General features: G+C 38.7%; 1 protein-coding gene across 2 annotated transcripts in view; it reads left to right on the top strand.

The window, feature by feature from the left end:
* BARD1 (BRCA1 associated RING domain 1) overlaps positions 1 to 27,354 on the top strand; it is an 82,147-nt gene that overhangs the window by 35,184 nt on the left and 19,609 nt on the right. For both annotated transcript variants that reach the window (XM_058532949.1, XM_058532950.1), the window contains exons 5-8: positions 4,963 to 5,043; positions 6,946 to 7,118; positions 20,362 to 20,470; positions 26,759 to 26,891. In XM_058532949.1, the coding sequence (XP_058388932.1) occupies positions 4,963 to 5,043; positions 6,946 to 7,118; positions 20,362 to 20,470; positions 26,759 to 26,891 (496 nt within the window). The remainder of the gene's footprint in view (positions 1 to 4,962; positions 5,044 to 6,945; positions 7,119 to 20,361; positions 20,471 to 26,758; positions 26,892 to 27,354) is intronic.

Below are 27,354 nucleotides of genomic sequence, written 5' to 3'. Positions count from 1 at the left end.
TTTGGGTTGTTGACAGGTACTGCGTAGTTCCTGGTGGCTGTAGGACTGAGATCCAGTTTTCTCACTGGCTTTCAGCTGAGGGCCGTTCTCAGCTTCTGGAGACTGTCGTATTCCTTAGTGTGTGGCCCTCTTCCTCGGTCTTCAAAGCCAGCAGAGTGGGTAGAGTCCTTCTCACATCCATCTTTCTGATCTAGCCAGAAAAGGTTCACTGCTTTTGTGGACTCACGTGGGACCACCCAGACAGTGCAGGATGATCTCCCCATCTCAAGCTCCATACCCCGAATCGCATTACAAAAACCCTTTTGCCATGTAAGGTAATATAGTCACAAATTCTGGGGATTAGGACGTGGATATTTTTGGGGGAGCCATTATTCTTCTGACCACACCACTGACCTCGCCCTGCTTTTCTGTATGCTTCCTGCAGTCAGTTCTCTCTGTGACAGCCAGAGTAGTGTGACCTGGTTGGAACTTGTCATTTCTCTGCTCCTCTACCAGTAACTTCCTCGCCCGCTTAACGTAAAACCCACAGTCCTTCCCATGGCCTCCACAGCCCTGTGTGATCCCTCATTCTTCAGGCTTCTGGTCAAATGCCGCCTCTTCAGAGAGACTTTTCCTAACTTAACTAAAATAGCAGTCCCTGCCGTACGCTTAGCTTGTTTTGCTTTTCTTCCTATTATTATTTCCTGACATTATTATTGCAGATCTCTTTGTTTCTTGCCTCTCTCTTTAGAATGAGAGCAAGAATCCCATTTGTTCACTGTTATATCTTCAGTATCTAAACATTGCCTGGCACATAGTAGATTGATATTTTGTTGAACAGATGAGTGAATTTTCCATTCAGCTATATTCTGAGCCCCATTCTCCTGTCACACTGAACTTTAACCTTATGAGTTATTCGGGTACATTCATTAATGCTGACAATACTTTGCATGTGTTCTTTCCTCTGCCTCTTATATCCTTTCCTCTATATCTTTCTCTTTTCCCTCCTGGTCCTTTTGTATCTAACCTTCAAAATCCAGCTCACATCCTACCTTCTTAATAAGTCTTTTTCAGAATTCCCAGTTAGTTTCTTCTCTCTGTTGACATTATTTGTTCGCATTCATATTCATTTAGCTTTCTATTTATTATCTGAATCTTCAGTTAGATTTGTGGTTATCTGGAATGTATTCCTCATTTAAAATTTAATTTGAAAATATGGGTAATAACTCCACGTTTCAAAAATAAGAATAAAAGTATTTGCAGTGGAAAGCCTCACTCCCATTTCTGTCCCCAGCCACCCTGTTGCTGACAAGCCCCCTCTGCTAACCACCCTTCTTACTTTGTGTAACTTTTGTGAATTTCTTTATGCAAATATAAGCAAATGCTTTCCATAGTAGCACACAGCTTTCTGTGCATTTTTATAGCAGCATAGCTTTCCATGAATTTTCATTATTTAATTAGTCCCTCACTGAGGGTTGCCCGTTTGTTTCCATTCTTTTGCTTTTGTGAACATTGCTGCAGTAAGGAATCTTTGTTTCAGGTGTAAGTAGGTATATCTTTAGGATAAATCCTTAGAAGTGGGACTTCTGGGTTAATGTAAAGCATCAGTTATCGTGTTTATCTTCATAACCTCCATGCTTGGGAATAGAAGGCTCTTACTGAGTATCCAGGCTGCTTACTGTATCGTCAGCAGATACAGCTTATATTATCAGTTCTCAAATTCTCTTTTCCCTCAGGATCAGGGGCTTATAGGCCAGCCCCCTAGGTTTTGGACGGTCAGCACCATTTGAATGCAAACCCTACACAGGATTATTCTTGAATTCCTTATGTATACTTTTATTTTCTTACACTATGGAATTTCACACAGGCTACATATCAATACGATGCCAGGGATGTTGTGAACGTTCTCATTTAAGCAGAACGAAAGTTGACATCTCTAGGCTCTCTTTATTCTCCATGTTTATATTTGAACATGTTTGTCACCTGTGGTTAAAAAGCTACTGAGAACATTGTTATATATGAGACATTTTATGAGAAAGCATCATGCCTACGTAGAAACTGAGATAAACACTCATATGATTTATTCTTCTGATTTAATACAAAGAAATACCATTTCTCTAGACATATAGAAAATTTTATTTGTTATTCTGTTATGTCACCTGCTTGAGAATTTGTAGGTCCTGGAATAAAACTCCCCAAAGTTCTCTAGCACAGATTCTTAAAATGGTAGTGAATACTCAGAATTCATGGCCCAGCAATGAACGTATTACGAAGTAGAAGAGTGACTTGAAGTTGGCATGTCATGATGTATTTGTGGTGCAGACATGATAGATAAGGTTTTGAAGGCAACTTACAAGGCATGATATGCTTATAACACAGCAAAGGTGATGAGACCTCCTGGGTAGAGAGAAAATCCCTTGTGAGGAGTCTCCTTCAGGGTCTGACTCTAATTCATTAAACTCTAAGGCAGTCATGTTATATGGTGTGTAAAGTTGTGTTTTTACGTATCCTTCATACTAGCTTCCTGAGAAAGGAGCAAAGGACTCAGAAGCAAACTGGCATCTGTGATATTTTCAGGATTTGAATTTCTAGAACACCTCTTGGAGTCAGAATCCATTTTTCCCTCTGTCACCCACCACCTTTGTAATACCAACAGCTTTGTAATACCAGTAACTTACCACCATGATCACTAGGTTGTCAGAATCATGTGTGAAATTTTACTTAGTAAACTCTGGCTAAGAAGCCCGGGAAGTGTTTAATATATTTTAGGTCTCCATCCCAGATGACTGAATTTTTTTTAATGACATCTAGTTGCTAAAAGGAGAAGTTTTAGGTACCTGGTCAGTTAATTTATGTAGAAAAGCTTAATCATTTTGGGTAAGTCATTATTATTGTACTTAACTATAATGTCCTGTACTATTTTTATAAAGATGTTTATTCTTAATAGTATTTTAGAAGAACTAGCCTTTATAATAAAGAAAAAAGAATTTTGTTTTTGTGTTTTTGGAAAGTAAATTTGTATTGCTGGTAATATACACAAATGTGTGAAGAATCTTTCCTTTGAATGAAAGGTTAGCAATGAGAAAGTTCAGTATGACACACATGCTCCCTTATTTTCAGCTTTTAAGGTTTTACTTGAAAGTACCAAATCCATATAGAATTTCTTATAAGCCTTGGTAAATACTTTCCTGAGATGATTTTTTTTTTTTCTTGCTGTGGTTTAAGGAAATCGCAATTATTCTTTTAAGTTGTGAGGAGCCTAAATGTGAGTGCTTATTACTCAGAAAATATTCTGTTAGGGAAGAAATAAATTTAAGGAAATCAGAAGCAGAAGTCAATTTATTTCCTGGAAACGTCATCTTGGTTCAGGCTTACCCAGTTACTGTGGACCCTATGTAATTATCATAATTTTATTTATGTGCATGACACTACATTTACATAAAGTAGAACGATAAAAATATGACAAACTTTTAAGTATTAGGGAGGAGAAAGCAGATTGGGTGTAAAAAGCAAGCGGTTTGCATATCAGCTAACATTTCGGGGAAGTCTCGAGGTGGAATGTTAACAGAAGACACCTTTGATGATATGAAGAGGTGACAGGAAAGAAAAACACCACTGTCTAGCAGGCTTACAAGAGATTCTGCTTTTACTCTCTGAATTGTCACTGTATTCCTGTGTGACTGTTCCCATGTGACTCTTTCATTCCACAGATGTTTATATTATTTTATGGACTTCTTTAGGTTAATATATTTTTGTGATTACCGCGTAGAATTAGAATGGGGAAATTTTTGAGAAGTGTTTTGTGGATACTTTCATGTTGAGGGTTGGGAATATGTGGTTCCGGCAGTTCATCTGCCCCAATACTCATGAGATTGTTTACAAAGTTCAAATTTGTATCTTGAGAGATGTTCCTGACTTTGTTTGGAACTGAGTTGCATATAGAGCAAATGTTCCTAAATACGTGTTAACTTGTACTTGAGGTATAGAATTTGCACCCCTAAGGAACTATGAGAAAATGTTTTTAATTGGAACTGGGGCAATTGATTTGAAACGTATATAATGCTTATTTTTTTGTCTCATTAAGTATTTAAGGTCATTTTGTTAATTTAGGAACATAAAAACGTATGTTGCATGTGGATTTGTTTTTTTAGAAAAGCAAGTAAACTACCATCTTAAGATTTGCTGTATTTGAGAGGTAGCCCAAACAATCAAATAAAAGAAAATGTTATGGTTTTTAGGGGACTTAGTTCGACATTTTCAAACCAATAGAGGAAAAAATTCGTGTCAGCAGATTGTTGGGGCTGAGTGGGAGGGGACAGAGTTCCTCCTCCCTAAAGAAGCGCTTCACAAAACCAACAGAACACAACGTTGTCATTTGTAGCTTTTACTTATTTAGTCTTAATCAGAGTAAGCTCTGTCAGTTATTTTTGGAGAAAATGAGCCTTGCTTCTGCCTAGAAGAATATATTTGAGCAAATAAGGTGAATATAGACTAAATTAATGTATACAATGTAAGTAGAGTGATTGCCGACGAGACAACACCTTTTGGCGGCTTTAACCTTTGTTTCACTGAGTAGCCTTCTTGCCTTTATTCTGTTGTAGACAATACTCAGAAACCATCTTCATGTATGCCCGAAAGTTTTCCACAAATGAAACGACGACTTGAAAACCTTATTATGATCAGATGATCTTTGGCTAGTCTCCTTTATTTGGTACTTTGAAACGAATTTTGATATGAGTGGCTAAGAGCGGAGGTCGTGTGTTCAAGGATGGACCTATAACTTCCGTGACTTGGTACCTCAGAACAATTCATACATACATAGCTTAGTATTTGTTGACTCCTGAGCAATAGGTGTAAGAGAAAAGATTTGTTTTATTCTATCTTGAAGAAGACGGAATCTTAAAAAAAACAACAAAACAGAATCTCAATATCTTCTTTTCCTGATGATTTTTAATTTCTTTTTCTTTTTTCATTGCTCTGTAGGGTGACATACCTTCTGTTGAATACCTCTTACAAAACGGAAGCGACCCAAATGTTAAAGACCATGCTGGATGGACACCATTGGTAGTTTTCTATTTTTTTTTTTAATTCTCATTCTGTTTATGTTTTATATCGTTGTTATAGTTTATAGTTATGTAGTTGTCTGTATATCATCTTCTGCCAGATACACTCTCCTTTTTAATCTGAAGAACTTCTATTTTCACCAAGAGAAAATGATTATTTTTCATCTAGCTTTTCAGTTGTGACAGGCAAGAAGTTGGTTACCTTTTGCCTGACTACCTTTAAATTTAGGAATCCAGTTACGCACTATTGCTGAATCCAGCTAATGTTTGGAGGTAACTGCTACAACCATCAGGCTCCATTTGGCAGTACTGCATGTCACTGGAACCAGATTTCTTGGAATAAAGAGAGGTCAGAGGAATTGGGTATAAGAATGTATCGCAAGAAAGTGATTCTTATTGATGTTCTATCCTAGTCTCACTTATATCCTATCCAATTGAAAATATACAGAGGCAGTAGAAATCTTTGCTTACGTTAAACATTTTAAAAAGTCTATGCTTATTATTACAGTCATGCGCCACATTTAACAGTGTTTCAGTCAACAACAGACCACATATATGATGGTGGTCCCATAAGATTAGTACCATATAGCCCAGGTGTACTGTAGGCTGTACCATCTAGGTTTGTATAAATACACTATGATGTTCGCACAACAACAAGATCGCCTAACGATGTGTTTCTCAGAATGTATCCCCGTCATTAGCGACGCATGACTGTACTACAAATGCAGTGTGAAGTATAGTCTAGAAAAAAGAATGGCACAAATACATGGGAACAAGTTAGGACAATAAGCATGCGGTTTGAATGCAGCTGTAGAAGTGTCAACAGATGAGGTGGATGCCCTTATCCTGTGAACTGTAGATTCAGCCCCAAAATTGGGAGATTCTCATTAGGCTGGGTGCAAAAAAGGTTTAAAGTTGTATATAATGACTTCTGCTTGCCAGATTTTTAAGCTGGGAGGGTTTAGTCTGGATCAGAGTCGCTTTGTTGTTTTGACTCCACAGGCTAACTAACCTTTTCAAAGAAAGATTAACTTCTTTTTTTTAAGCCACTTAGGCAAATTGTAGTAAAAGTTGGTGAATGATTTAGTTGATCTGATGCCTAATTTGGATTCCTTTCTCCTAGAAATAGACCTACAGATGTTTAGTGTGGTATTGCTTATTATGAATTGAATAGATGTACTTAAAAAGCACAGTAAGCCAGAGATTTATTAGAATACAACGTAGTGGCGTTGTTAACAGTTCACTAGACATAAGGAAAGACTTGCATGTGTGGAATCTGACTATTCCACTGTTACCAGTTATGTCATTCATTCAGTAAGCTCTTTTTGCCTGCCTACTCCGTGTTATTTCTGTTGTCATTCACACCAGCCATACAGTAGTCTGTAGCTTCAGCAAATAGAGAGGCTTGTCTTGTAAATACTCTCTAGGATATTCACTTTGAATGGTTGTGTATAGGCAACACATCACTTAGCATGTGGCTAAGCAACTGACTAGTGAATTCTGTTCAGCCTTGGAGAATTTCCGATTTTATGCAGGATCTGGTTGTTAAATACTTTCTAAGTTTTTTCTTCTTGTTGTTTTTAATTTCTTGTTGTAGATCAATTTAGGAACCAATATTGGTTTAAAGCTACATTTTCTTCTTAAAAAAAAGAGCACTTGATCCAAGGCTGAAATGAATAACATCTTTTTCCATGAATTGCATAGATCTTGATCACCGTGCATCTTGTCACAAAGATTGTTGATAGTGGCTTTTACTCTGTCAGCAACTTAGGTCTGTATGAGTCTTTAGGGAAGAACCAATTTACTGACTGAGGTCACATTTATTTTTTAGAGTGCACTTTTGTTATGACATCCATCACTCTTTCTCATCAGTCTCCCACTCTTTTGCCTTTTATTTAATTAGCATGAAGCCTGCAATCATGGGCATCTGAGGGTGGTGGAGTTGTTGCTTCAGCACAAGGCGTTGGTGAATACCACTGGGTATCAGAACGACTCACCGCTTCACGACGCAGCCAAGAATGGACACGTGGATATAGTCAAGCTGTTGCTGTCCTCCGGAGCCTCCAGGAATGCCGTGTAAGTGGTTCAACTTAAAAACGGTTTTTTAGTTGACTTGTATTCCTGAGTCAAGGTCTGTGATGAAGCAAAGACTTTAATACCCGAGTTGATGGCTCTCTTTCTTCTCTCTCCCAACTGAAGTTAGATGTGACCATTGTGTTCCGGATTTAAAATCAGCATTCATGCCCTTTTCCTTTATGACACATACATATTTGCTCTTAATTCAGAAACAATTGTCAGATTCATTTTGGAAGCTTTGATTTTTCTGAACAAATTCACTTAGTTTTTATATTCCGTAGATTGATTTGTGCTTATTAATAAGAAAAGAATTAGAAACATAGAAATAGCTATTTTGTATGCTTCCCAATACTTTAGAATTGTTTTAAATATTCTATTCCTTTTATGCTTTTTTCTGTATATTTAGTATAACAACAGTTAAAATATGTAAGAATTCAGATGTTGGGCAAGTGCAGTTGAATTATTTCTTAGATTTTTCACATCATTCAAATGAAGCTCTGGGTAAATTGTTTTGCAGTGTCAGGGCTCAGAGACGCATTAGTAAATGCTGGTGGCTGCATTTTAAAATTGCTATTGTCAAGAGTGTCACAAGCAAATGCCAAATGTGGATTTTATATCTTTAATCTATAAGTTGGTTCATGTCTCCCTGTATATTATTTTACCCTTTTCTTTAATGAAGTAGTTGAAATGAAAATGCAGGAGTTACCTCTCTGTGCCCCCATTGCTTCTCTAGGTTTAGAAGGAGCACACGCAAGTCAGGCTGACTCCAGTTACAGAGGCAAATAAGAATTACAAAGTGCTTCTAGGTTGTAATTTTTTATAGGTAACGGTGTAACATAATTGAAAAACAAATTAATATGCAGGACTGTACCATACTATATGGTGCTGTTAGTTTCAGTGTGTCTAATATCCTTTATTTCCCATCACATGTGATGAGATAGTTGGGGCAAGCTCAAGGGATACATATTCTTCTGTTTGTTTTTTGTTTTTTTACATGTGCGCACACACACACACACGCGCACACAAACACATACAAATATTATATTAGGTCCGTGTGTGTGTGTGTGTGTATGGACCTAACAGATATGACCCTCCTGTGAGTGTCGCAAGCCGTTTGATAAGGCAAATGGTTGTTTGGGTCAGGTGAAACTGAATAGTTTCCCTCCTTAGGTTCTTAAGTCAGTCATGACTACTGTAATGAATGTAGCACTGGTCAGGGGGCATTATGGAATCCAGCTTTTATTTCTAACTCCGTTATTGACTTTATAGCCTCAGGCAGGTTAATTTCTGTGCCTTGATGTCCTCACCTATAAAACATGGGTGATGCCTGCTGCTTGTCTATAGCAATAGACAAGCCTAACGTAGGGATTAATGAGCCAAAACACAGGGCCCGCCTTGTGATTGTACACCATGATTCTTCACCACACTGTGACGCTTATTAATATACAAGGTGTGGGCCCGAGACAGTGAGCGAGTCTGCCCTCACAGTGCCTTCTCAGATGGATGTGTTGTTTTAAATCGGCTGACCTACTGAAGTGGCAGGTTTAGGTATATCTATAGCCTAGCACTGTTCAATAGATCTTTCTGCAGTGATGGAAATGCTCTGGATCTGTGCTGAGTGCTAAGTAGCCACTAGCCATCTGTTGCTATTGAACACTTGAAATGTGGCTATTGCTACTGATGAACTAAACTTGAAAATGTATTTTATTTTAATTAATTTAAATAGGCACATGTGCCAAGTGGCTACCATATTGGACAGCTGGTCGATAGAGTTAGGATCGTGGGAAAGGAGGATTCATTTGGTGAAAGGGCTTGGGAATGAATGATGTTGGATAGAAGATAGTAAGGCAGTGATGGGACAAATGCAGGAAGCGATTTAATCTAGGGTGTAACAGTGTGGGAGCTGTTCCTAAATTTGTTATTGCTCCTTTTGCAGACTGTTGGTCATCATACTTAGGTATTTGCTGTGTTTTTTGCTTTCTGTTTTATTTTATAGTAGTTGTTGCTCACCTGATAGCCTTCACCAGTTTTCTAACTGGTCTCCTTTGCAGATCACTTTTCTTTGATTCATCCCCCGTACTGCAGCCTAAGAGCTTTCAGAAAATACAGGTTTGGCTAGTTACTTATTTGTTTAAAACCCTTCACTGGCACCTCTTAATGTTTTTAAAATAAGAGTCAAACTTCAAAACATGGTTTGTAAGGCAGTGGACGGTCTGGTGCTGCTTACCCACCAGCACCGTCTTTCCAGAGTTCCTCCTGTCCCCCTTTCCTTCAAGCATTCTTTGCACTAGCCTTTCTAAATTTTTATTTCCTTAAAACGTGCTAGGCTATTTTGCCTTCTAGCCTTTAAACAGGCTTTCCCTTTGTCTGGAATATTCATGTTTGGTGGCCAGTTCTTTGAGTTTCATCTTAGGTGTCATTTCCTTTTGGCTGGCTTTCCTGATTCCTTTGTCTGTCTATCGTGCTTCTTCCCAGTCATAGAACTTAGGTGGTAGTATGTTTGCTTCTTAGTATTTTCTGCTTAGGTTGTACGCTCCGTGTAACAAGGGTCATGCCTGCCCTCCCAGGCCCTCCCGAGTGGTTAGCACAGTCTGTACCCACATTTATGTGTAGAGTGAATTAGTGTTTGAATGCGTGAAAAGAGGGTATATTTTTCCTTTCTTTTGATAAAAGGTCAGATGAGATGAAAACAGGAATTGCCCCTTTCTGCTCCCAACTTCACTGTAAGTGTGAAGAGAGTATCCAAAACCAAGTTTCCATCAGCTGCTCCTTTTCTAGGGTGGTGGAGCTGGTTCCTGGTAGAGTTTGAGTGAATGATTCTAGCGTGAATGATGTCTGCTCCCTGGGCGGAGTTCTTAGTCTCTTACCTGTCAGGCATCCATAGTATGTTACCTTTTGTAGGATCATGGCTACCCAGAGTAATTCCTACAGCCTTGACATATTTAAGGTCTATTTGTCTTTCTGCCAGTGTTCTTTATTTTGTCTTTCTAGAGTTAAGTACTGACAGGCGAGAATAGATGAAATTCATTCCTGTGCCTTCCTCCATTTCTTAAGGGGAGGATAGGGACTCTATAGGGTTCTATATGGGGTTCTACTCTTCTTTTTGTGCCTGAAGCTCTTGTTCCATTTAAACCGTTAATATCTCAGACTCTGGAATCTGAGTTGGCAAACATGTTTTCTTTTATCCCTCTGCTTATTATATCACTTTTACTCTTAATGGAACTCTTCTCTCAATAACCAGGACTAGACTCTTCTCATCCCCGGAAGAAGGAAGAAGGGTAGGAACCAAAAAGGGCAAAAGCTGTTCTTCTGTCCTTCCTCCTTTAGGGCTTGGTACTTGCATAACTGAAGTTGTAGCTAAGAGGTTCTTTTGCTTATTCTGAATTTCTAAATGGCATCCCTTAGCTCTAGAACTGACATTTTGGCAGTCTTCATCACCTCAAGGTTGAAGTCGTGTCTTTACTTAGATGCCTTCCTTTTCTGAGTCTCCAGTGAAATTCTGTTTGGTTTCCTCCTACTGTCTCCATTGCTCGCTTCACTTCATCATTTCCCCATTTGTTTTATCTGCTGCCTGTATTCTAGTAGGCGTGAACAGACAGCTTCAGCACTGATTACAGACAGCGTGATACATGCCTTCGTAGCTCAGTGCCCGAGATTCTGTGGAAATCTGGAGTAGGGCCTGTAAATATGACTACAGGGACTCCTGAATGGCTTTCTAGAGGAAGAAGCACTTCAACTGAATTTTGAAGGAAAAGAAGAGGAGGATGGGCTTTTGAGAAAGAGGAGATGATGGCTTGTCTAAGGCCAGACTGCCTGTCCGTTCGTTCTAGGAGCTTCCATTAGTGATATAAGACTGGAATGAAAGGGAGGAGGAGGAGCAGGTAAGAGGCCAGAGAAGGTGGGCAGGGCAGTGAAAGGCCTTGTGTGCTGAAGAGTTCAGGTTTTAAGTTGAAAACTTCCTCCCCCACACTGGACGGGGAGCTCTAGGAGCTCAGTGAGGAGGTGTCCAGGAACCCCGGGGAGGTGGGGGGAGGTGGGGGCAGGGGTTAGTGAGACAGTCTGAATGAAGTAGTGACAGGGGGTGGGGCCGGTGGAGTGGGGAATTAGCTGTTTTTATCAATTTATTCCTTCACATGAAGTTTGATTTACTGTGTTAATTTTCAAAAATATCCTGTTAGGATTTTGATTGAAATTGGGTAAGTGTATAGATTATAGTGGATTGAATAAAGTTGATTTCTCTCTCAGGACCATGGTATGTCTCTTCGTTTATTTAAGCTTTCTGTTATACATCTTAGCCAAGTTCTTAATCTATTTTATATGTGTGTTTGTATATACACATGCACTTAACTATTTATTGAGATTATTCTAGGTATTTGATTCTTTTATTCCTCAGGTGAACTGCATGTTCTGTTAATAAACAACTTGTTATTCTTGATGTGTAGGAAAGCTGTTTATTTTAATACATTTCTCTTATATCTAGTCAACACCTAATTCTGAGGATCTAATTATCATTTATTAATTTTCATTTCTTACTGCATTTGTCAAAGTTTCCAGAACGATATTATCAAATAATGGTGATAGTTGGCATGCTTATTTTATTCTCATTTTTTAAAAATATTGACTGTAAGTTTACAGTCAATATTAAAATAAATATTAAAAATAAAAGATCTTCCTTTCAGTTATTTTGCTTTTTTTTTTTTTTTTTTTTTTTGTGAGGAAGACCAGCCCTGAGCTAACATCCAATACCAGCCCTCCTCTTTTTGCTGAGGAAGATCAGCTCTGGGCTAACATCCGTGCCCATCTTCCTCCACTTTGTATGGGACACCGCCAGAGCATGGCCTGACAAGCAGTGTGTCGGTGCAAGCCCGGGATCTGAACCCGGGCCGCCAGCAGCGGAGCGCTCACGCTTAACCACTACGCCACAGGGCCGGCCCCGATTTTTACTATTTTACTATTTTATTAAATGATTTTCAGCTTATACTGAGATGATCTTAGACTTTTTGCCTGTTGATGTCATTAATAAATTTTTAAATATTAAACCCTGTTGCATTTCTGGATAAACTTGACTTAGTGTAGTGTGCTGTTCTTTAAACAAACACTTTACGTCAGTTTGTTGGTGTTTTATTTAGGATTTTTGCATTTATAGGTATAAGTTAGAATGATTTGTGGTTTTATTTTTCATTTTTGCCCTGAGATTTTGATATTAAAATTATACTCATGGCTTCTTAAGGGCTGGCAGGATGCTTTCCACCTTCTCTGGCCTCTGGAACATGAGTGGAGTATCTTATAGAAATAAACTCCTCCCCGCCACCTGGCACAACATTATCTACTTTGATTATTTGCATATTGTATAATATTTGGAGAGTTCTCCAATTTTGGTACTAGTAGTTATCACTCTGCAAAAGTACTGTGTTAATAGTCGAATACAGATAGTAAGGAGAAAATGGACTTTTTGTTATCTTACTAAGTTTATTTTTTTTTTTTTTTTTTTTTTTTTTTTTTTTTGTGAGGAGATCAGCCCTGAGCTAACATCCGCCAATCCTCCTCCTTTTTTGCTGAGGAAGACGGCCCTGGGCTAACATTGGTGCCTATCTTCCTCCACTTTATATGGGACGCCGCCACAGCATGGCTTACCAAGCAGTGCGTCGGTGCGCGCCCGGGATCCGAACCAGCGAACCCCGGGCCGCCGCAGCGGAGCGCGCGCACTTAACCGCTTGCGCCACCGGGCCGGCCCCTTACTAAGTTTATTTTTAAATCGTCCCTGTGGACTATAAAAACGAAGTTTACCTATTTCACACTTTTATCCGAGGCTGTGATTGTTAGCCTCGATCAGTAAGACGATGCCCATGAACATCGTCTTACTGATGCTTAGCATGGGGCATGCCAGGGAGCCAGGGTCCATGAGGAAGTGCTGTCCGTACTGTGTTTCTCATATGTGTCTCAGAGAATCTCAAACCCATAAAGCTTCAGGTCTTCCTTTATATATGTTTTAGTTAAATGTTGTGATAGTCTTTGTGTACTGAATGCTAGAAACTGCTGTCTTTGTTCCCACATACTTCAGGGCCCTATAAGCTACAGTAGGCCTATAAGCCAGCACTGTACATATCCATTGATTTTCATTGTGCCGAAGACATAACAAAGCCATGGTTAATGGAGTTCATGTTGAAAGCGTGTTTGATGAAAGACCTATGTCCTCATGCCAAACGTAGATTCTTCTTACTCAACATCTGGTATATTTTGATTGACTTAAACCTTTTCTGCTACTGTAAGAATTTTAGTTTGAATTATTGCACTTAGGGGTAAAGCAAACTCTTTTCAGTAGTATTTATAAAATGTAAAGATAGTCGCTAGCCTGGTGGCGTAGTGATTAAGTTCGCGCGCTCAGCTTCAGTGGCCTGGGGTTCGCAGGTTCGGATCCCAGGCTTGGACCTAGGGACCTCTCATTAAGCCATGCTGTGGTGGCGTCCCATATAAAGTAGAGGAATATGGACACGGATGTTAGCCCAGGGCCAATCTTCCTCAGCAAAAAAGAGGAGGATTGGCAACAGGTGTTAGCTCAGGGCTGATCTTCCTCACCAAAAAAAAAAAAAAAAGTAAAGATAACCAAGAACCTTTTTATAGCCCAGGAGGTAGGGAGAGTCAACAACTCAGAAATATAATTAGGTATTGACTGTCTGTGGAAGACCAGGCATAGGAAAAGAAAGAATGGAATATTATTTACTGCAAAGCCAGGTGAATTTAAAAGCATCTTATTGAATACTGGTGAAGGAAAATCTTAAAACCTTATAAGGCAAGGCATGATAACTAAAAATCACATACATACTAATTAAGGATATTATGGATGCTCTTTATTTTCTATCGTCATTATTTACTTTAAGAAATACAGGGACTTTCATAGGTTCCCCAGTGAAGTCTCCTAATCCTGTTTTTTCCCATGGAGACTATGATCTTCAACTATGAATTTTCCTACCACAGGGAGTTTGGGTCCTAAATCTTTATGATGATGGAGGGAATGTATACAGTAGAAGGCTATATATCTACTTCAGACTTTATCTTTTGTTTGGATTAAATTTTAATGTTCTAACATCTTATTGTTTTTTTAAAGTCACATTTTACTTAGAATACTTTCTAATATGCTTTGAGCTTTTGCTGTGCAAGCTGGCATTTTTAAAATGCGTCGTGCATTTGAATACCATATTGATTCATTTAACTCTGAATTTACTTGTGTTTTGCATGAGAAACTTACCTCTTACGAGCTAAAATAAGAGTCCATTACCCAAGAGGGAAAATTAGTTCTATTTTAAACTCGGATAATGAGAAAAAGGTTCATGTCTTCTATGCTTCTTTGTTGCCTGAGACTATTTATATTGGTAACTGTTCAACACCTCCTTGGCTATCATTCTTCCCCAATGCCTCCTGTGCATCCCAGTGTGAACCTAAAACGAAAGTTCCTGCAGTCACATCAGAACCATTTTGAGTGTATGGACAATATCATTTGCCTTTTTTTTTTTTTTTAACAGATACCTAGAGTTTAGGATTTACTACTTGGTCTACCATTAACAGAGTTTTCCTTGCAAGGGTATAGCTAATTCTTAATTAGAAAATATTATATGGACCATTGGACCTATTAATTGGCCCACTGCCCGAGTTAATTTCTTAAAAATTAATCTCCTATAACAGAGATAATTTACGTTTTATAGCTTTTAAAAAAACAAGTTGCTCTTTTGAATTTCTGTGTTTTTTCCTGTTTCACAGCAAGCCAAGTGACTTAAAAAATTAGAATCTATGTGTTTGCAATTTCATAGTCATTCATAAGAGATTTCATTCACGGACTGAGTTGATACCCTGTCATGCATGATGGGGTTAGCATTAGTAAAAATTCCTTTTTGCATGTGTTTTTGAGATTGAATGATCTGTATGAGCAAGTGCAAGTTTAAATTTGCCCATCTCTCCTCCTCCCCTTTTACTAGTGGTAAACTCACCTTGGGCATCGTTGTAGGCAAGTGTCTACCATATCATTCTCAAGGGGAAAAGGACATTAAAGGCTTATACTAAATTCTGAACTCTGCCCTTGGGGTGAAGCTCAGACGTCAAACACCACAGTTTAATCCTTTAGTAAGTGCTTCCTTTTCATCAGTCTGAGTGATTGAAAAGAAACCTGGTGGGGAAAAGGACTTGCAAAGTCATCTGGTTCATACTCTTTATCTTTACATTGTACCATACAGGAAAATGAAAATCCACTCCTATTTTAATGTTGCCAAGAAACAAGGCTTCTGTACTTTCCCTTCGTCCACATCTGAATTATCCTTATTACACATCATGCATGAAGTGCATCATCAAATTGGGGAAAATGAAGAGAAGAGGGCAACACTCCAGATGTAACTTCTGTTCCCTTATCTTCATTCTGTATCTGTCTTCCAAAAACGCAAATATCATAATAGCAAGCATTTACTGAGGTTTTACTATCTGGCAGGCACTGTTTTAAGTGGTTTTGCTGTATTAATTTATTTGGTCCTCACAACAATCCTATGAAGTGGGTGGTATTATTATCCCCATTTTGTAGACGAGGAAACAGTCACAAGAGGTTAAGTAACTTGTCTAAAGTCACACAACTATTGAGCGGCAGAGCTGGAATCTGAATTCAGGGAGTCTGATTCTGGAGCCAGAGCTCCTAACTACCAGGCTATAGTGATGCCATCCCTCCTACTTACAGCCATTTTGGGAGCTGTTCAGGGTTTCCTGTTGCCCTTAGGAGAAAGTCCAACTCCTTAACACTATCCTTTTATTCTTAATCCAGCCACAGCTTACATTTCCGGAATACCGCATTCCCCCGTACATTTTCTCTCTCTCTCTCTCTCTCTTCCTCCCTCCTCTTCTTTTTCTATCCTTCTTGTTCCTCTCTCTTACTTTTCTTCCTTTTTTGGTGTTTCTGACTTGTCACACCAGCTCACTCAAGGCCTCTGCACAAACTTGTCTCTGCTGGGACGCTCTTACTCTCCCTGTCTGCCGCTTCTTTTCTTTCTCTTTCATGTCCGAGATGCTTTACCAGACTTGGCAGTCCTTCCCATTCGCTTCCTCTGCTTTGCCCCACTGAGCTCTGCGAGGACTGAAACTACCTGTTGTCTCATTGGTTCTTTAGTGACTAAACTGATTCAGGTAGTTCTTAGAAGTACTTGTTGAGTGAATGACTGTTTGCCAGACTGAGTACTAAGTGATGTTTGTAACTTTCCCCCTGCGTGTATATACACGTATACTCATTCTATGTGTGTTAAATAAACAAATGATTTTGCTAGTTGTGATATATGTATATTATGTATATGTATATTCATATGTATATACATTTTTCTGTAGGATTTATTAACCTGTATCAGTAACAGTGATCCTCCAGTATTTCTTAGTAGCTTTCAGATAGTAAAAAGCAATAACTTATGGCGCTTAGATCTTCTGTCAGGATTTTAAAGTAAATTTAAAATCTTCAGTCATGTCTTCAAGAATTTCATATGACACATTTTCAAAATTATGATTTGAAATCACAGCTAAAGGAATAGAGCAGAAATACATTAGAGGAAAAAAACTTGTAAAATTTGCCAATATACCGTGTTGTGAAGGAACAGAAAAAAATTCAGAATCAAAAAGATATCTTCTTAGTGATCATGTAAAATGTTTCAATAACCAGAAAAAAACAATTTTTAGGATTTAGTATAGGTAAAAGCATATTATCTTCATGTAATTATTTTGAATTCTCTGAATTATAAGGGGCTTTCTTCAGTAGGGCATTAAGGGAACTGACTGTCAAAAGTGGTGCATATGAGAGGTACTAATATACTGTCACGCACTACGTGTACATTCAGCAGTGAAGATGTTGATGTTTTCCAACATTCTGAAAATAGTTTTAATTATATTGGTGTTTCATTGACCCATATAGTTTAGCTAGACCCCTGGGCCTTTCCGTTTTCACAGCTACGTACTGTCTTTGTCTCTAATGACCATTGCCTTATGCTGGATTATTTCATCAATTTTCCGTATTATATTTGGCTCCGACACATGAGCATGCACTGATTAGACTCTTCAGCCTTGATAGAAGGCCTTCTTCCGTTAATTCCATCCATTTCAACAATCACGCTGCCTATTCCTGCCACAGGCCCTTCACATTCATCCACCAAATTCAGGTTTTTAATCTCGAGCTCAAGGCCATTTTGTTTGCTAATGCGTATTCTTTACCTCCTTGGAAATCCGTCTCACAAAGCACCTCATTACTTGTGCTTTGGTTTATACTTTGTCAGTTTTATACTTATCTGTTGAATGAGTGTTTGTTCTCAGTAGGATTACGGGCAAGGACAGGGTTTTCTAAGTCTGTGTTTCCTTCCAAAATACCTAGTTTAAATGTTAAAGCTCTAGGTTAAATTATGTCAGAAAATAGAAAATATACTATATTTAAGAACATGTAGAAAAAATCATTCTATAAGCTCCCTTGGTAACACATTCGAATAAATAGCAAATTAAATTATTGATTTTATCCTGAATCCATGGTGTTGCAGTAAATCTAAAAAAAAATCTTCTTCCCTGTGTAGTGATGGAGAATAACTGACTCATCACTGTCTTCAATTAATAATCAGTCACATTGATTGTCCCTTGTGCATGTGACAGCATGTGACTTTTCCTCTATGTAGTACCCAGTTTTAAAAAAAGAGAATAAGTTTAATTATGTACATTTTAGACTGATTTTTCACACAAAGTCTGTAAGCATAGTATTAGTACATTCAAATATGTCATTATGGGGAAAAAAGTTTTATGACTTTTTGTGCCTACATAATAGAGGAGAAATCTTACATATGTCCTATCTTCTCTTGCTCTGGTTTTTTGAAGGTGCCACGTAAAAACTTGTATCTAATTCCAAATTTCAGTGGTTCACAACAAAGCAGAAATATGACAAGATTTAATAGGCTCCGTCTCCCATGATGCAGGACTGGGGTTTAACCGATTGTCTTTCAATCTGTAGCTTTTGTGACGTGCAGTTCTCCAGTCCATTAGCAATACAGGAGGGCTAAGGGTTTAGTGAATTGTGTGTATAAGCAGGAGCCGCCCATAATCCAAGTAGAGAAACCACATGTTTAAAGACCGTATGAGATAGTATGCTATGTGTAATAAGGATGCTAAATGTAAATTAGAATCCTGCTAGTCATTTTATAAAGCTGTTCTTTAGACAGTAAAAGCATCTTACTTGTTCAGACCATTGTTTTATTTATTATTTTTTGGTTTAAAGTCCTCACTAGCTGATGTTGGTGCTTTTGCCTAACAATTTTTCACGTTGTCATAGTGGATTTTTATGTGTATTTGTGTAAAATAACTATGCTGCAGTTACTGTGCATTACAGTGCATTTGATTGGGCTCTTAAATTTTATTTCTTTGAAGTGTATAATCTATGTTTATCTTTGTTAAAACGTCCTCATGTGTGCAGTGATTTTTTTTGATGGCATATGGTGTGACATTTTTTATTGTTTATTCATCTTGGTACTTGGTGGTTTAAGATCTAGAATATTGATTCTTTAACTTAGATTTCTAATTTTTGATTGTCACACTTACAGCATACATGTGTGAGATTGTTTATGGGCACGTGGGCATAATAATTTAGAGAATGAAATTGAGAAGTAGCGAGTGTAGTGAATGAACTCAGCTACCTTTTGAAATAAGCTAAGATTGTCTGCTCTGAATGTATGGTAATTTGGGAAGGCCCCAATTCCAGCACAATGACTTGTCTCGCTTTGTTGTAAATCAGAAAGCTGAAATACAATTGATTGTATTATACCTTGGCTGGAGAAAGACTGTTGCCAGAGGAAGGGTTCACGTTATTGGACCTGGCTGAAAGGGGAATCTGAGAATATGAATTTTTCAGTGTTTACCCAGCACTGTCCCCAGAAGAAAGAGTGGCTGAACCCAGTAGTTATGAATAGCAGTCATTAGAGAAACATCTGCCTGGGGTTCATTTCTTTTCTTAATCCGCTAGTTTTTTTTCCCTACTATGCCATCAAAACAGCTTTCTCCAAGGTTGTTAATGACCTTGTGTTTAAACCCAGTAGATGCTTATATCCCTCATCTATATACGCTCCATGCAGCATCAAACAGACACCTTTCTCCTTCCTCTTCCCCTAATGTTTCACTCTATTTCCTTCCAGATCTTTTTCTATACATTCAACACAAATTTAAAAACTGGTATTGTACAATGTTTATCATTTTATATCCTGTTTAACGCATTGCATTTTCACATGAACTGTAATGGCCATTATATGGATATACCATAATCTTAAAACCGTAAAAGATTATAAATGAAATGCTCATTTTAGAAAACTTTCTGGCATAGTATAATATATTAAAATCATTTTCAAACCATACATAAGGAAGTGGAATAGTAGACCAAAGTCGTATGATTTCAACAGTTTACTTATAATTGAAAGACTCATGATGGGCAATATTGAATATTATTGGAATAAACAAGGAAAACGTGACCTTTGTCAAGTCATTGGACCGTCTGTCTCTCTGTTTTCTCATCTATGAAATAACAGGGCTGTGCTGTGTCTCGAAAGGCTCTTCCAGTGTAGTATTCTGTGGCTTTTGGATTAGTCCATGTTGAGAGGTCTGCATCAGCTTGTTCTCTGAACCGTACCACTTTGTTCTGTGATGGCTGTGATTATTATAGATTGTAGGGTATGTCCATATTAAAATTAATTGTAAAAGTGCTCTCTTCACTACTTTATTGTTTGTCATGTGGCATAGTTTTCCTTCTAGTGGATCTAAATGCCTATCGTATGAATTATCTAATTTCTGTATTTGTTTATATAGGCTACAGAGCCTATGATAGCTGCAGTAAATGGTTTTTATTTGCATTTGAAAGCATCTCACCCATAGTGATTAATGATTATGAAGCTGTATTTTAAAATGTGAACATGAAGACAGAAGAATACAAAGTTGTGAGAAAATTCATGTGTAAGTAACAATATATTCAATTAAAAATACTGCCTATAATGGTCTGATGTCAAATTGAAATTTCACATCTTTTTTCCATTGAATTCAGCAGCTTGTGATACTTGATCCTTATTATGCCTTATGTGAATTCAGAGTCATTTATTTTAGGGAAAATTGTATGTTATTAAGGAAGTTGAAAAAATTGTTCCACTAGTGCATCCATTAGTTAAGAATCAAGTCACACATTTTATTTGCTTAAACCCATCTGTACTTGTTTTACCAGTAACATATTTGGTCTGCGGCCTGTGGATTATGCAGACAGTGAAAATATGAAGTCGCTGTTGCTGCTACCAGAGAAGAATGAATCATCATCAACTAGCCGTTGCTCGGTAGTAAGTATGGGTTTAGCTTTGGGAAATTTATGTCTTTTATTGAAATTGGTTATGAAAGGAACATAATGGAAAAATTTCCAGTTAGCAAATTGCTTTCATTCACCAAACAATTATTGAGCACTTCCTGTGTATTAGCTATTGTGAATTCAAAGACATAATCAGAATAAATCTATCAACAAATATTTATTGACCCTGCTCCATATCTTAGGCAGCGTTTATACTGCAATAAATATGACTGATAGAACTCTTATTCTCAAGGAGCTTACATTCTAGTGAGAGAAAGGAGAGAGACAGACTGTCAATATGTAAACTAACAGAAATAAAAAATTTCAGGAACTTATAAATGAGTGCTCTGAAGAAGGTTTGGTAGAGTGTAATTGAGCTCAGGTTGTGGGCTCCAGTAAAAGCACTGCTGTAGTGAGGGTCCTTGAGGAGAGACCTAAAGAACTGATATTTGATTTGAAACCTGAATGATGAGGAGGAGGCGTCCAGGGGAATATCTGGAGGACAAGTGTTTCAGGCAGAGGGAGCAGCAAGGGTGTTGGCCCCTCAGTGGATGAGCTCAGTGTGTTTGAAGGTTAGAGAGAAGGTCATCATTGCTGGTGACTAGTGAGTGTTGAAGAGTAATGGGAAAGCATCAAAAGGATTTAAAGCAAGGGAATGAAAGGATATGATTTATGCTTTAGAAAGTTCATTCTGGCTACTTGTAGTAAAGAGACTGTGCGGTCGGGGCAAGAGTGGAAGCAAAGAGATCCCTTGGGACTGTCTCATTGTCACAGGACAGAGATACCGTGATGACCTGGATTAAGGTAATAGTGGAGATTATGAGAAGTAATGTGGTTTAGTATATGTTTTTGAGCTAGTGCCAACAGAACTTTCTGATGGATTATATATGAAGTGTGGAGACAGAACAGAGTTAGTATGACTTTAGCAGTGGAGGAGATGGTAGTGCCATTTGCTGCCATGGGGAAGGAAACCAGTAGTTCTCTTTGCCGGTGTTATGTCTATAAGGCACCGAATGGAGATGTTGAACAGGCAGTGGGATAGGTGAGTCTGTAGCTGAGGAGAGAGGTACACGCTAGAGATAAAGTGCAAAGAACGCCTATTCCTCAGAAACCTAGAGTTTGTAAAAATTTATTACACACTGTCATAAATTTATAATAGAAGCCCTAAAAATGTACAGTAGAATGATAGAGAAGGAAGAAGCTGACTTCCAGAGGGACCAGAAGAGCCTCACAGAGAAGGTGACAAAGAAGGTGTCTAAACCTTTAAAGGTAAAAGTTTATCAGAGTATCTAGAAGAATGCTATTGGCTGCAAATGACAGAAATTTTTTACGCAAACGCTTAAAGACAGTGTACTATGTTATATGACGATAATCCCAATGTAGGATAACTCTCCATTTGCTTAGTTCAAAGTCTGAGTTTCTACTTGGCCGTCTGCAGCTTGTGGCTCTGTCCTCAGTAATCTCCCCTCTACTGGTTATACGATGATTGCCACAGTTACAGATGTGACAGTGTCCAGCATCACAAGAAGGACGAACACCTTTCCCAGAAGCCTTCCAGTGGACTTCCTCTTGTGTCGTATTGGTCAGAACTGGTCGCACAATTGGTTTGGACATAACCTTTGGTTGAAGACAGGGTCAGACCTTAAAGAGTGGATATCTGGACAAAAGTGGATTCTGTTCGCGTGGGGGAAGTGAGGAATGGATTTTCAGTGGACAACCAACATTGCCCACTGCAGTTTACAAAGTGGCCATGGCAGTCCAAATCCCAGCAACAGCTGCTCAGAGACAAGCGTACAGGACCTTAGTAATTTGAGAAACTAAAGTTCGGTGTGAGAAGAGTGTAAGGCGTGTTAGAGAGGAACTGAAGGTAAGAGCTAGGTTGGGATCAGGTTGCGAAAGGCCTTGAATGTCCTGGGGAGAAGGTTAGACTTTATTTCCCTAGTTAACGGGGCACCCCGTATGTTTTTAAATGGAATGGGACTGTGCAGAGGATAGCTGGGACTGGGACAAGAACGAAGACGGGCCAGGAGGCTGTTGTAGTCGAGTCCAGGTGTGAAATGGTGAAGACTGAAGCTACAGGTGGTGGTAGTGATGTGGGGATGGAGAGAAGAGGGGTTTAGAGAGAGAGGGATGGTGGATTCACTGTATCTTAGAAATTGCTCAGAGGGGGAAAATAAGAGCAAGGGGTGAGTTGAGGTCTAGGACCATTCAGAGAAGATTTCTTGTCTTGTAAGGGCAGTGGAGTAGTGATTGATGCCATGGTTTAAGATACGGAGGCCACCTAAGGTGTTGACAGCTTGATGTGGACATAGATGTTGTCACAGGTAGTCACCTTTATGCTTTGAAAACTCTTCGTCCTGCTCTAGACTTCAGCCCGGTACGTGTGCCCCAGGCTCCAGTTTTGGTAGTGAACTGGAAAAGAACCTAGAAATCAGCAGTTTAGTTTCCTCATTTTACAAATGAGAAAGCTTAGACCTAGTGTGATTTGCCCAGGGTTAACCAGCCTAAAAAAATTTTTTTTTTGAATGGATCAGTTAGAACTCAGTTTTCTTAAATCTTCCGTCCCACCATACTTAACAACTGTAACTTGCCACTTATTTTATGCATTTAGACTTCAACTCTCCCGGCAGAACATAGCCTAAGTAAGTTGTCATTTGCCAGTGTTCCTTTTATGTAAAAACTGGAGAGGATTATTTTAAATGTGTCAAAAATAAAGATATCCTTATGGTGTTCTTGGAGGGTGGGGATGGCAAAGCCTTCAGAGAAGAAAGTGCTTATTCTTCTCTCAATTCAACTATCTGATTACTATTGCTTTTTATTAAATGTGAGAAACCTATACTTGCTGCATGTCACGTGGACATGGCCTGTGAGTATCATTATTTACTATTTTTTTGCATGAGGAAGATTTGCCCTGAGCTAACATCTGTGCCAATCTTCCCCTATTTTGTATGTGGGTTGCCACCAAAGCATGGCTGACGAGTGGTGTAAGTCTGTGCCCGGGATCTGAACCCGCGAACCTGGGCTGCTGAAGTGGAGTATGCGAACTTAACCGCTACACCATGCTGTCGGCTCCTGTTTACTATCTTAATAGTAGATAATTGGCTAAGGGAAAGATAATGAATGATAACAATTGCTAAGTGGAAAGGGTCCTTTCTTTATGCGTAGGTCTTAAGATCTAAGCTCTGGGATCTGCCTTTCCTGAGCCACTAACAGACTCCCCTTCACTCATTCTTGTTCAGCCTGGTGGGCTGCCTTGCTGTGTCTTGAAGCCACCAAACATGCTCCCCTTTCAAGTCTTGAGCACTAGCTGTTTTCTCTGCCAGGAGCAAATGGGGGAGCCAGATGTACACGTGGCCAGCTTCCTCACTCCCTGCAGATGCGACTCCAGTGTAGCCTATCAGAGAGGTCTCTGCACTACTGCACTGCTCTGCACTCTGTACTTCCCTGCTTTAGTGTAGCATACCACTTTTCATCTGACCTAATACTTGGTTGTTTTGATTGGTTTTCTTCCTCCCAACTAGAATGTAAGCCCTGTGAGGGCAGGGACCCCCCTCTCTTGTTTACTGTGGTAGACCCAGCACTGAGAACAGTGTCTGGCAAACAGTGGGTGCTCAGTAAGTGTGTGTTGAATCCGTGAGTGAGGCCGGGGGGCCCTTCCTGGTACCTGCTTGCCCCTGAAACGAGCACAGGTGCTTGGTGGCTGAGTCTGAACTCCTTCCGCTCAGTGGTTTCCAGGCTCTCCTCGGAGCTGCTGCGGGGAGAGCATCATGCAGAGAGGAAGGGGTGCTGAGTGGGTGGGGTTTGAATTCCTCTACTTCCCGGTTGGAATTTTGTTTGTCTCAAGTAAAGATTTATGGTTGTTGGAAGGCGCTGCTGTAAATTTGAGAAGCAGTCTCCAAGCTGAAAGACGGAGAGAGCTGCTTGCCGTGCTCGTTGTGTGACTTTGAGCCCATGGGCCCTTTGAGCAGCATGTTTATCCTTTCCGTAATTTTTTAAATACTAATTTTGATAAACTCAGAGTAACTAATTTATCTATGAAAAAGTTCCAGATCGAATTATTCCTTAAGTAAGAGTTTGTTTAATGCCAGTGTACATAGTAGCTGATCTCTATAAAATCAGGGTGTTGAACCCTTGGGGTGTTTTCTGAACGTCTTTGGAAACTTATGGTTCTGAGGCCACTGCTTATTCACATTAAATGCCCCCCCTTCCCGCCCCAAATCAGACGTGGCGCGTCGGCAGCTGTTTGCTTTATGTTTTTTTTATAGCGTTCCTCAACTATGAGAAATTAGTGCCAGTTTCTATGTTTTATTCAAATTTAAAAAGTGATAGGAAAATGCTTGACCCACTTTGGTGTTTTCCTTGGGTTAGTGCAAATAGTATCACATGCTGTATTTAGAAATGATATCTTTTCATCATTTTGTGCAGAGAATTAATTTAGCTGAAATGGAGTTACATAAATTGAAAAGTTATGTGTTCCATCTAGAGCTGTTTTTATGGCATTTATTTGCATAACTGATAACAATGTTTAAAATGCTATCTTTTGATATTATCCTGCTGTAGTAATTGAGCGATCCATAAAGTACACTGAACTATTTTCATGTTATGGAGTGTTCACAGTGTTTGGGTTGGACATGGTTACATCAGTTATAATTTAGTGACTAGGAAAGACACACAGACAGAAGTGCGATGTGATGTAAATATGTGTGCGGCGTACATAGCATGACCAGTAAAACCTTTGGAGCCTGAACCTTAGAGGAATAAGTAATTCAGGAAGCTGAACTTGTAAGTAATGAATATTGCCATGTAAAAACCTTTTTATAAAAATATTTTTTAAAAATGTATGCATACTAGGGGCCGGCCCGGTTGCGCAAGCGGTTAAGTGCACGCGCTCCGCTGCGGCGGCCCGGGGTTCACTGGTTCGGATCCTGGGCGCGCACCAACGCACTGCTTGGCAAGCCATGCTGTGGCGGCGTCCCATATAAAGTGGAGGAAGATGGGCACAGATGTTAGCCCAGGGCCGTCTTCCTCAGCAAAAAAAGAGGAGGATTGGCGGATGTTAGCACAGGGCTGATCTCCTCACAAAAAAAAAAAAAAAAAAAAAAAATGTATGCATACTAGCTTATTAATACATAGTAGAATCTCATTTAGTATACTTTGAGTGAATGACTACTGAGGTCAGTCTGTTTATAGATGTAGCCAGCAGTTTACATGTAATATTGCAAGGCACCAGACCGGCTAAATTAAATTATCTCTACTCTGATAATGTGAAGTGAATATTTAAATACCAATCTTCCCGAATCTAGTTGCTAAACTATATTGGTGATTATACCTTCAGTGTTTCACTCATGTTCTTCAGCGCTTTTGAGAGCCCATGTGTCCATACACATACACACACGCGTAGGAGGGCCCTGTGTCTTGTATTTGAAAATTAAAGTATTGTGTCTGGCTTTTTATCTTTCAGTACAGTCGTGCTGATTTACCTCCTCTTTCTTCTCTGCTGGGTCGCTGCTTCTCTTTTATCAGGCGGCTTTTGGCTAACCCTTATTCCCGTTCCATTTATTGAATTTCTGTTGACTGCTGTTGAAAACACTGCCCCATTGTTCCTTTGAATCTTTCCCTTCCGGTCTCTGATACTTTCCATTGCTACCTTCTCTTTGTTTTTGTCTTTTTTGTCTCCTCTACGTTCCAAGTCTTTCTATTAAAGTGAAAATATGTTAGTCTTGGTTAATCAGAGCACTGCTTTCCTTTTCATGGGCTGCATTGTTGGTGGGTCTGATTTTACTCTGATATTCTCTTGTCTGTTTTCATTTTCTTGGTTCTGAGAGGGAACTGTTTTGATGTTAAAAATGTGTTTTCTATCTTTGAGATCAGTGCTGTTCTAGAAGCCTTAGTGTTCTTTGATGTTTTCATATAATCTCAGTTTAAACCAAACAGACCAAGTCGAGTTTAACTGTATTGGAATAGTTTACTGGTGACAGAATGAAGTTGTAAAACCCTAGAGAGACTCAGTTTAGAATCAAGGAAGCCAGATGCCCTGGGTATAGAGAGCTATCCCAAGTAGCATTTTATTGGGGGGAAAAGAAAGAAATAGAAAAATAATTATTCAAATGCATTAAGCAATAAGGTTCTGAGTGACGATTCAATGGAGATTATTGAGAATTACTAGATAGAATAAGCTAAGTAAAGAAATTCAAGCTTCTATCAAGTGAAGGCCAGTTTAATTATCTATTTTTCTAGTCTTGAAGTGTTTCTAACACTGTGGCATCTCCTTTTTCATTAGCAGATGAACACTGGTCAGCGCAGAGATGGACCTCGTGTACTTATAGGCAGTGGGCTTTCTTCAGAACAACAGAAAATGCTTAGCGAGCTTGCAGTAATTCTTAAGGCTAAAAAATGTGCTGAGTTTGACAGTACAGGTGAGGATTTTTATTTATTTTTGATAGAAAAATTTTAGAGTACATAATCCCTTTGTAGAACTCCCTTTGATAATTTATACGTTTTAACCATTAGCATATAATTATATATTGTGATAAATCTAAAATGTTTTTACAGTTATAAACTACTTTGAGGCTTAATTTAGTTAGGAAATGTAAAGTTGAAAGCTTTGCACGTATTTTAGGACAGAACAATATGTCAGAAGAGCAATTTTATGAGTTTGCTAATGACAAATAAATTGTAGTGCAATGTAATGCTTTAATTCCCTAGTTATAATTTGAAAATAAAAGGAAAATTTGTATTTGCTACTGTGGCTTTAAGATATATAGTTGATGATCTGACTTTTTATGTTGGTGGTCAGGTTGAGAATGATACTAAATAAAAGAATTCTTATACCTAAGTATAAAAATTGTTGCTTTTGAAGAAAATTCGTATATAATTTTA

This window comes from Diceros bicornis, chromosome 37 (assembly GCF_020826845.1).
Source record: "Diceros bicornis minor isolate mBicDic1 chromosome 37, mDicBic1.mat.cur, whole genome shotgun sequence".
NCBI classification, from domain to species: domain Eukaryota; kingdom Metazoa; phylum Chordata; class Mammalia; order Perissodactyla; family Rhinocerotidae; genus Diceros; species Diceros bicornis.
The sequence above is the reverse complement of the archived record's forward strand: the minus strand, read 5'-3'. Positions and strand labels throughout refer to the sequence as shown.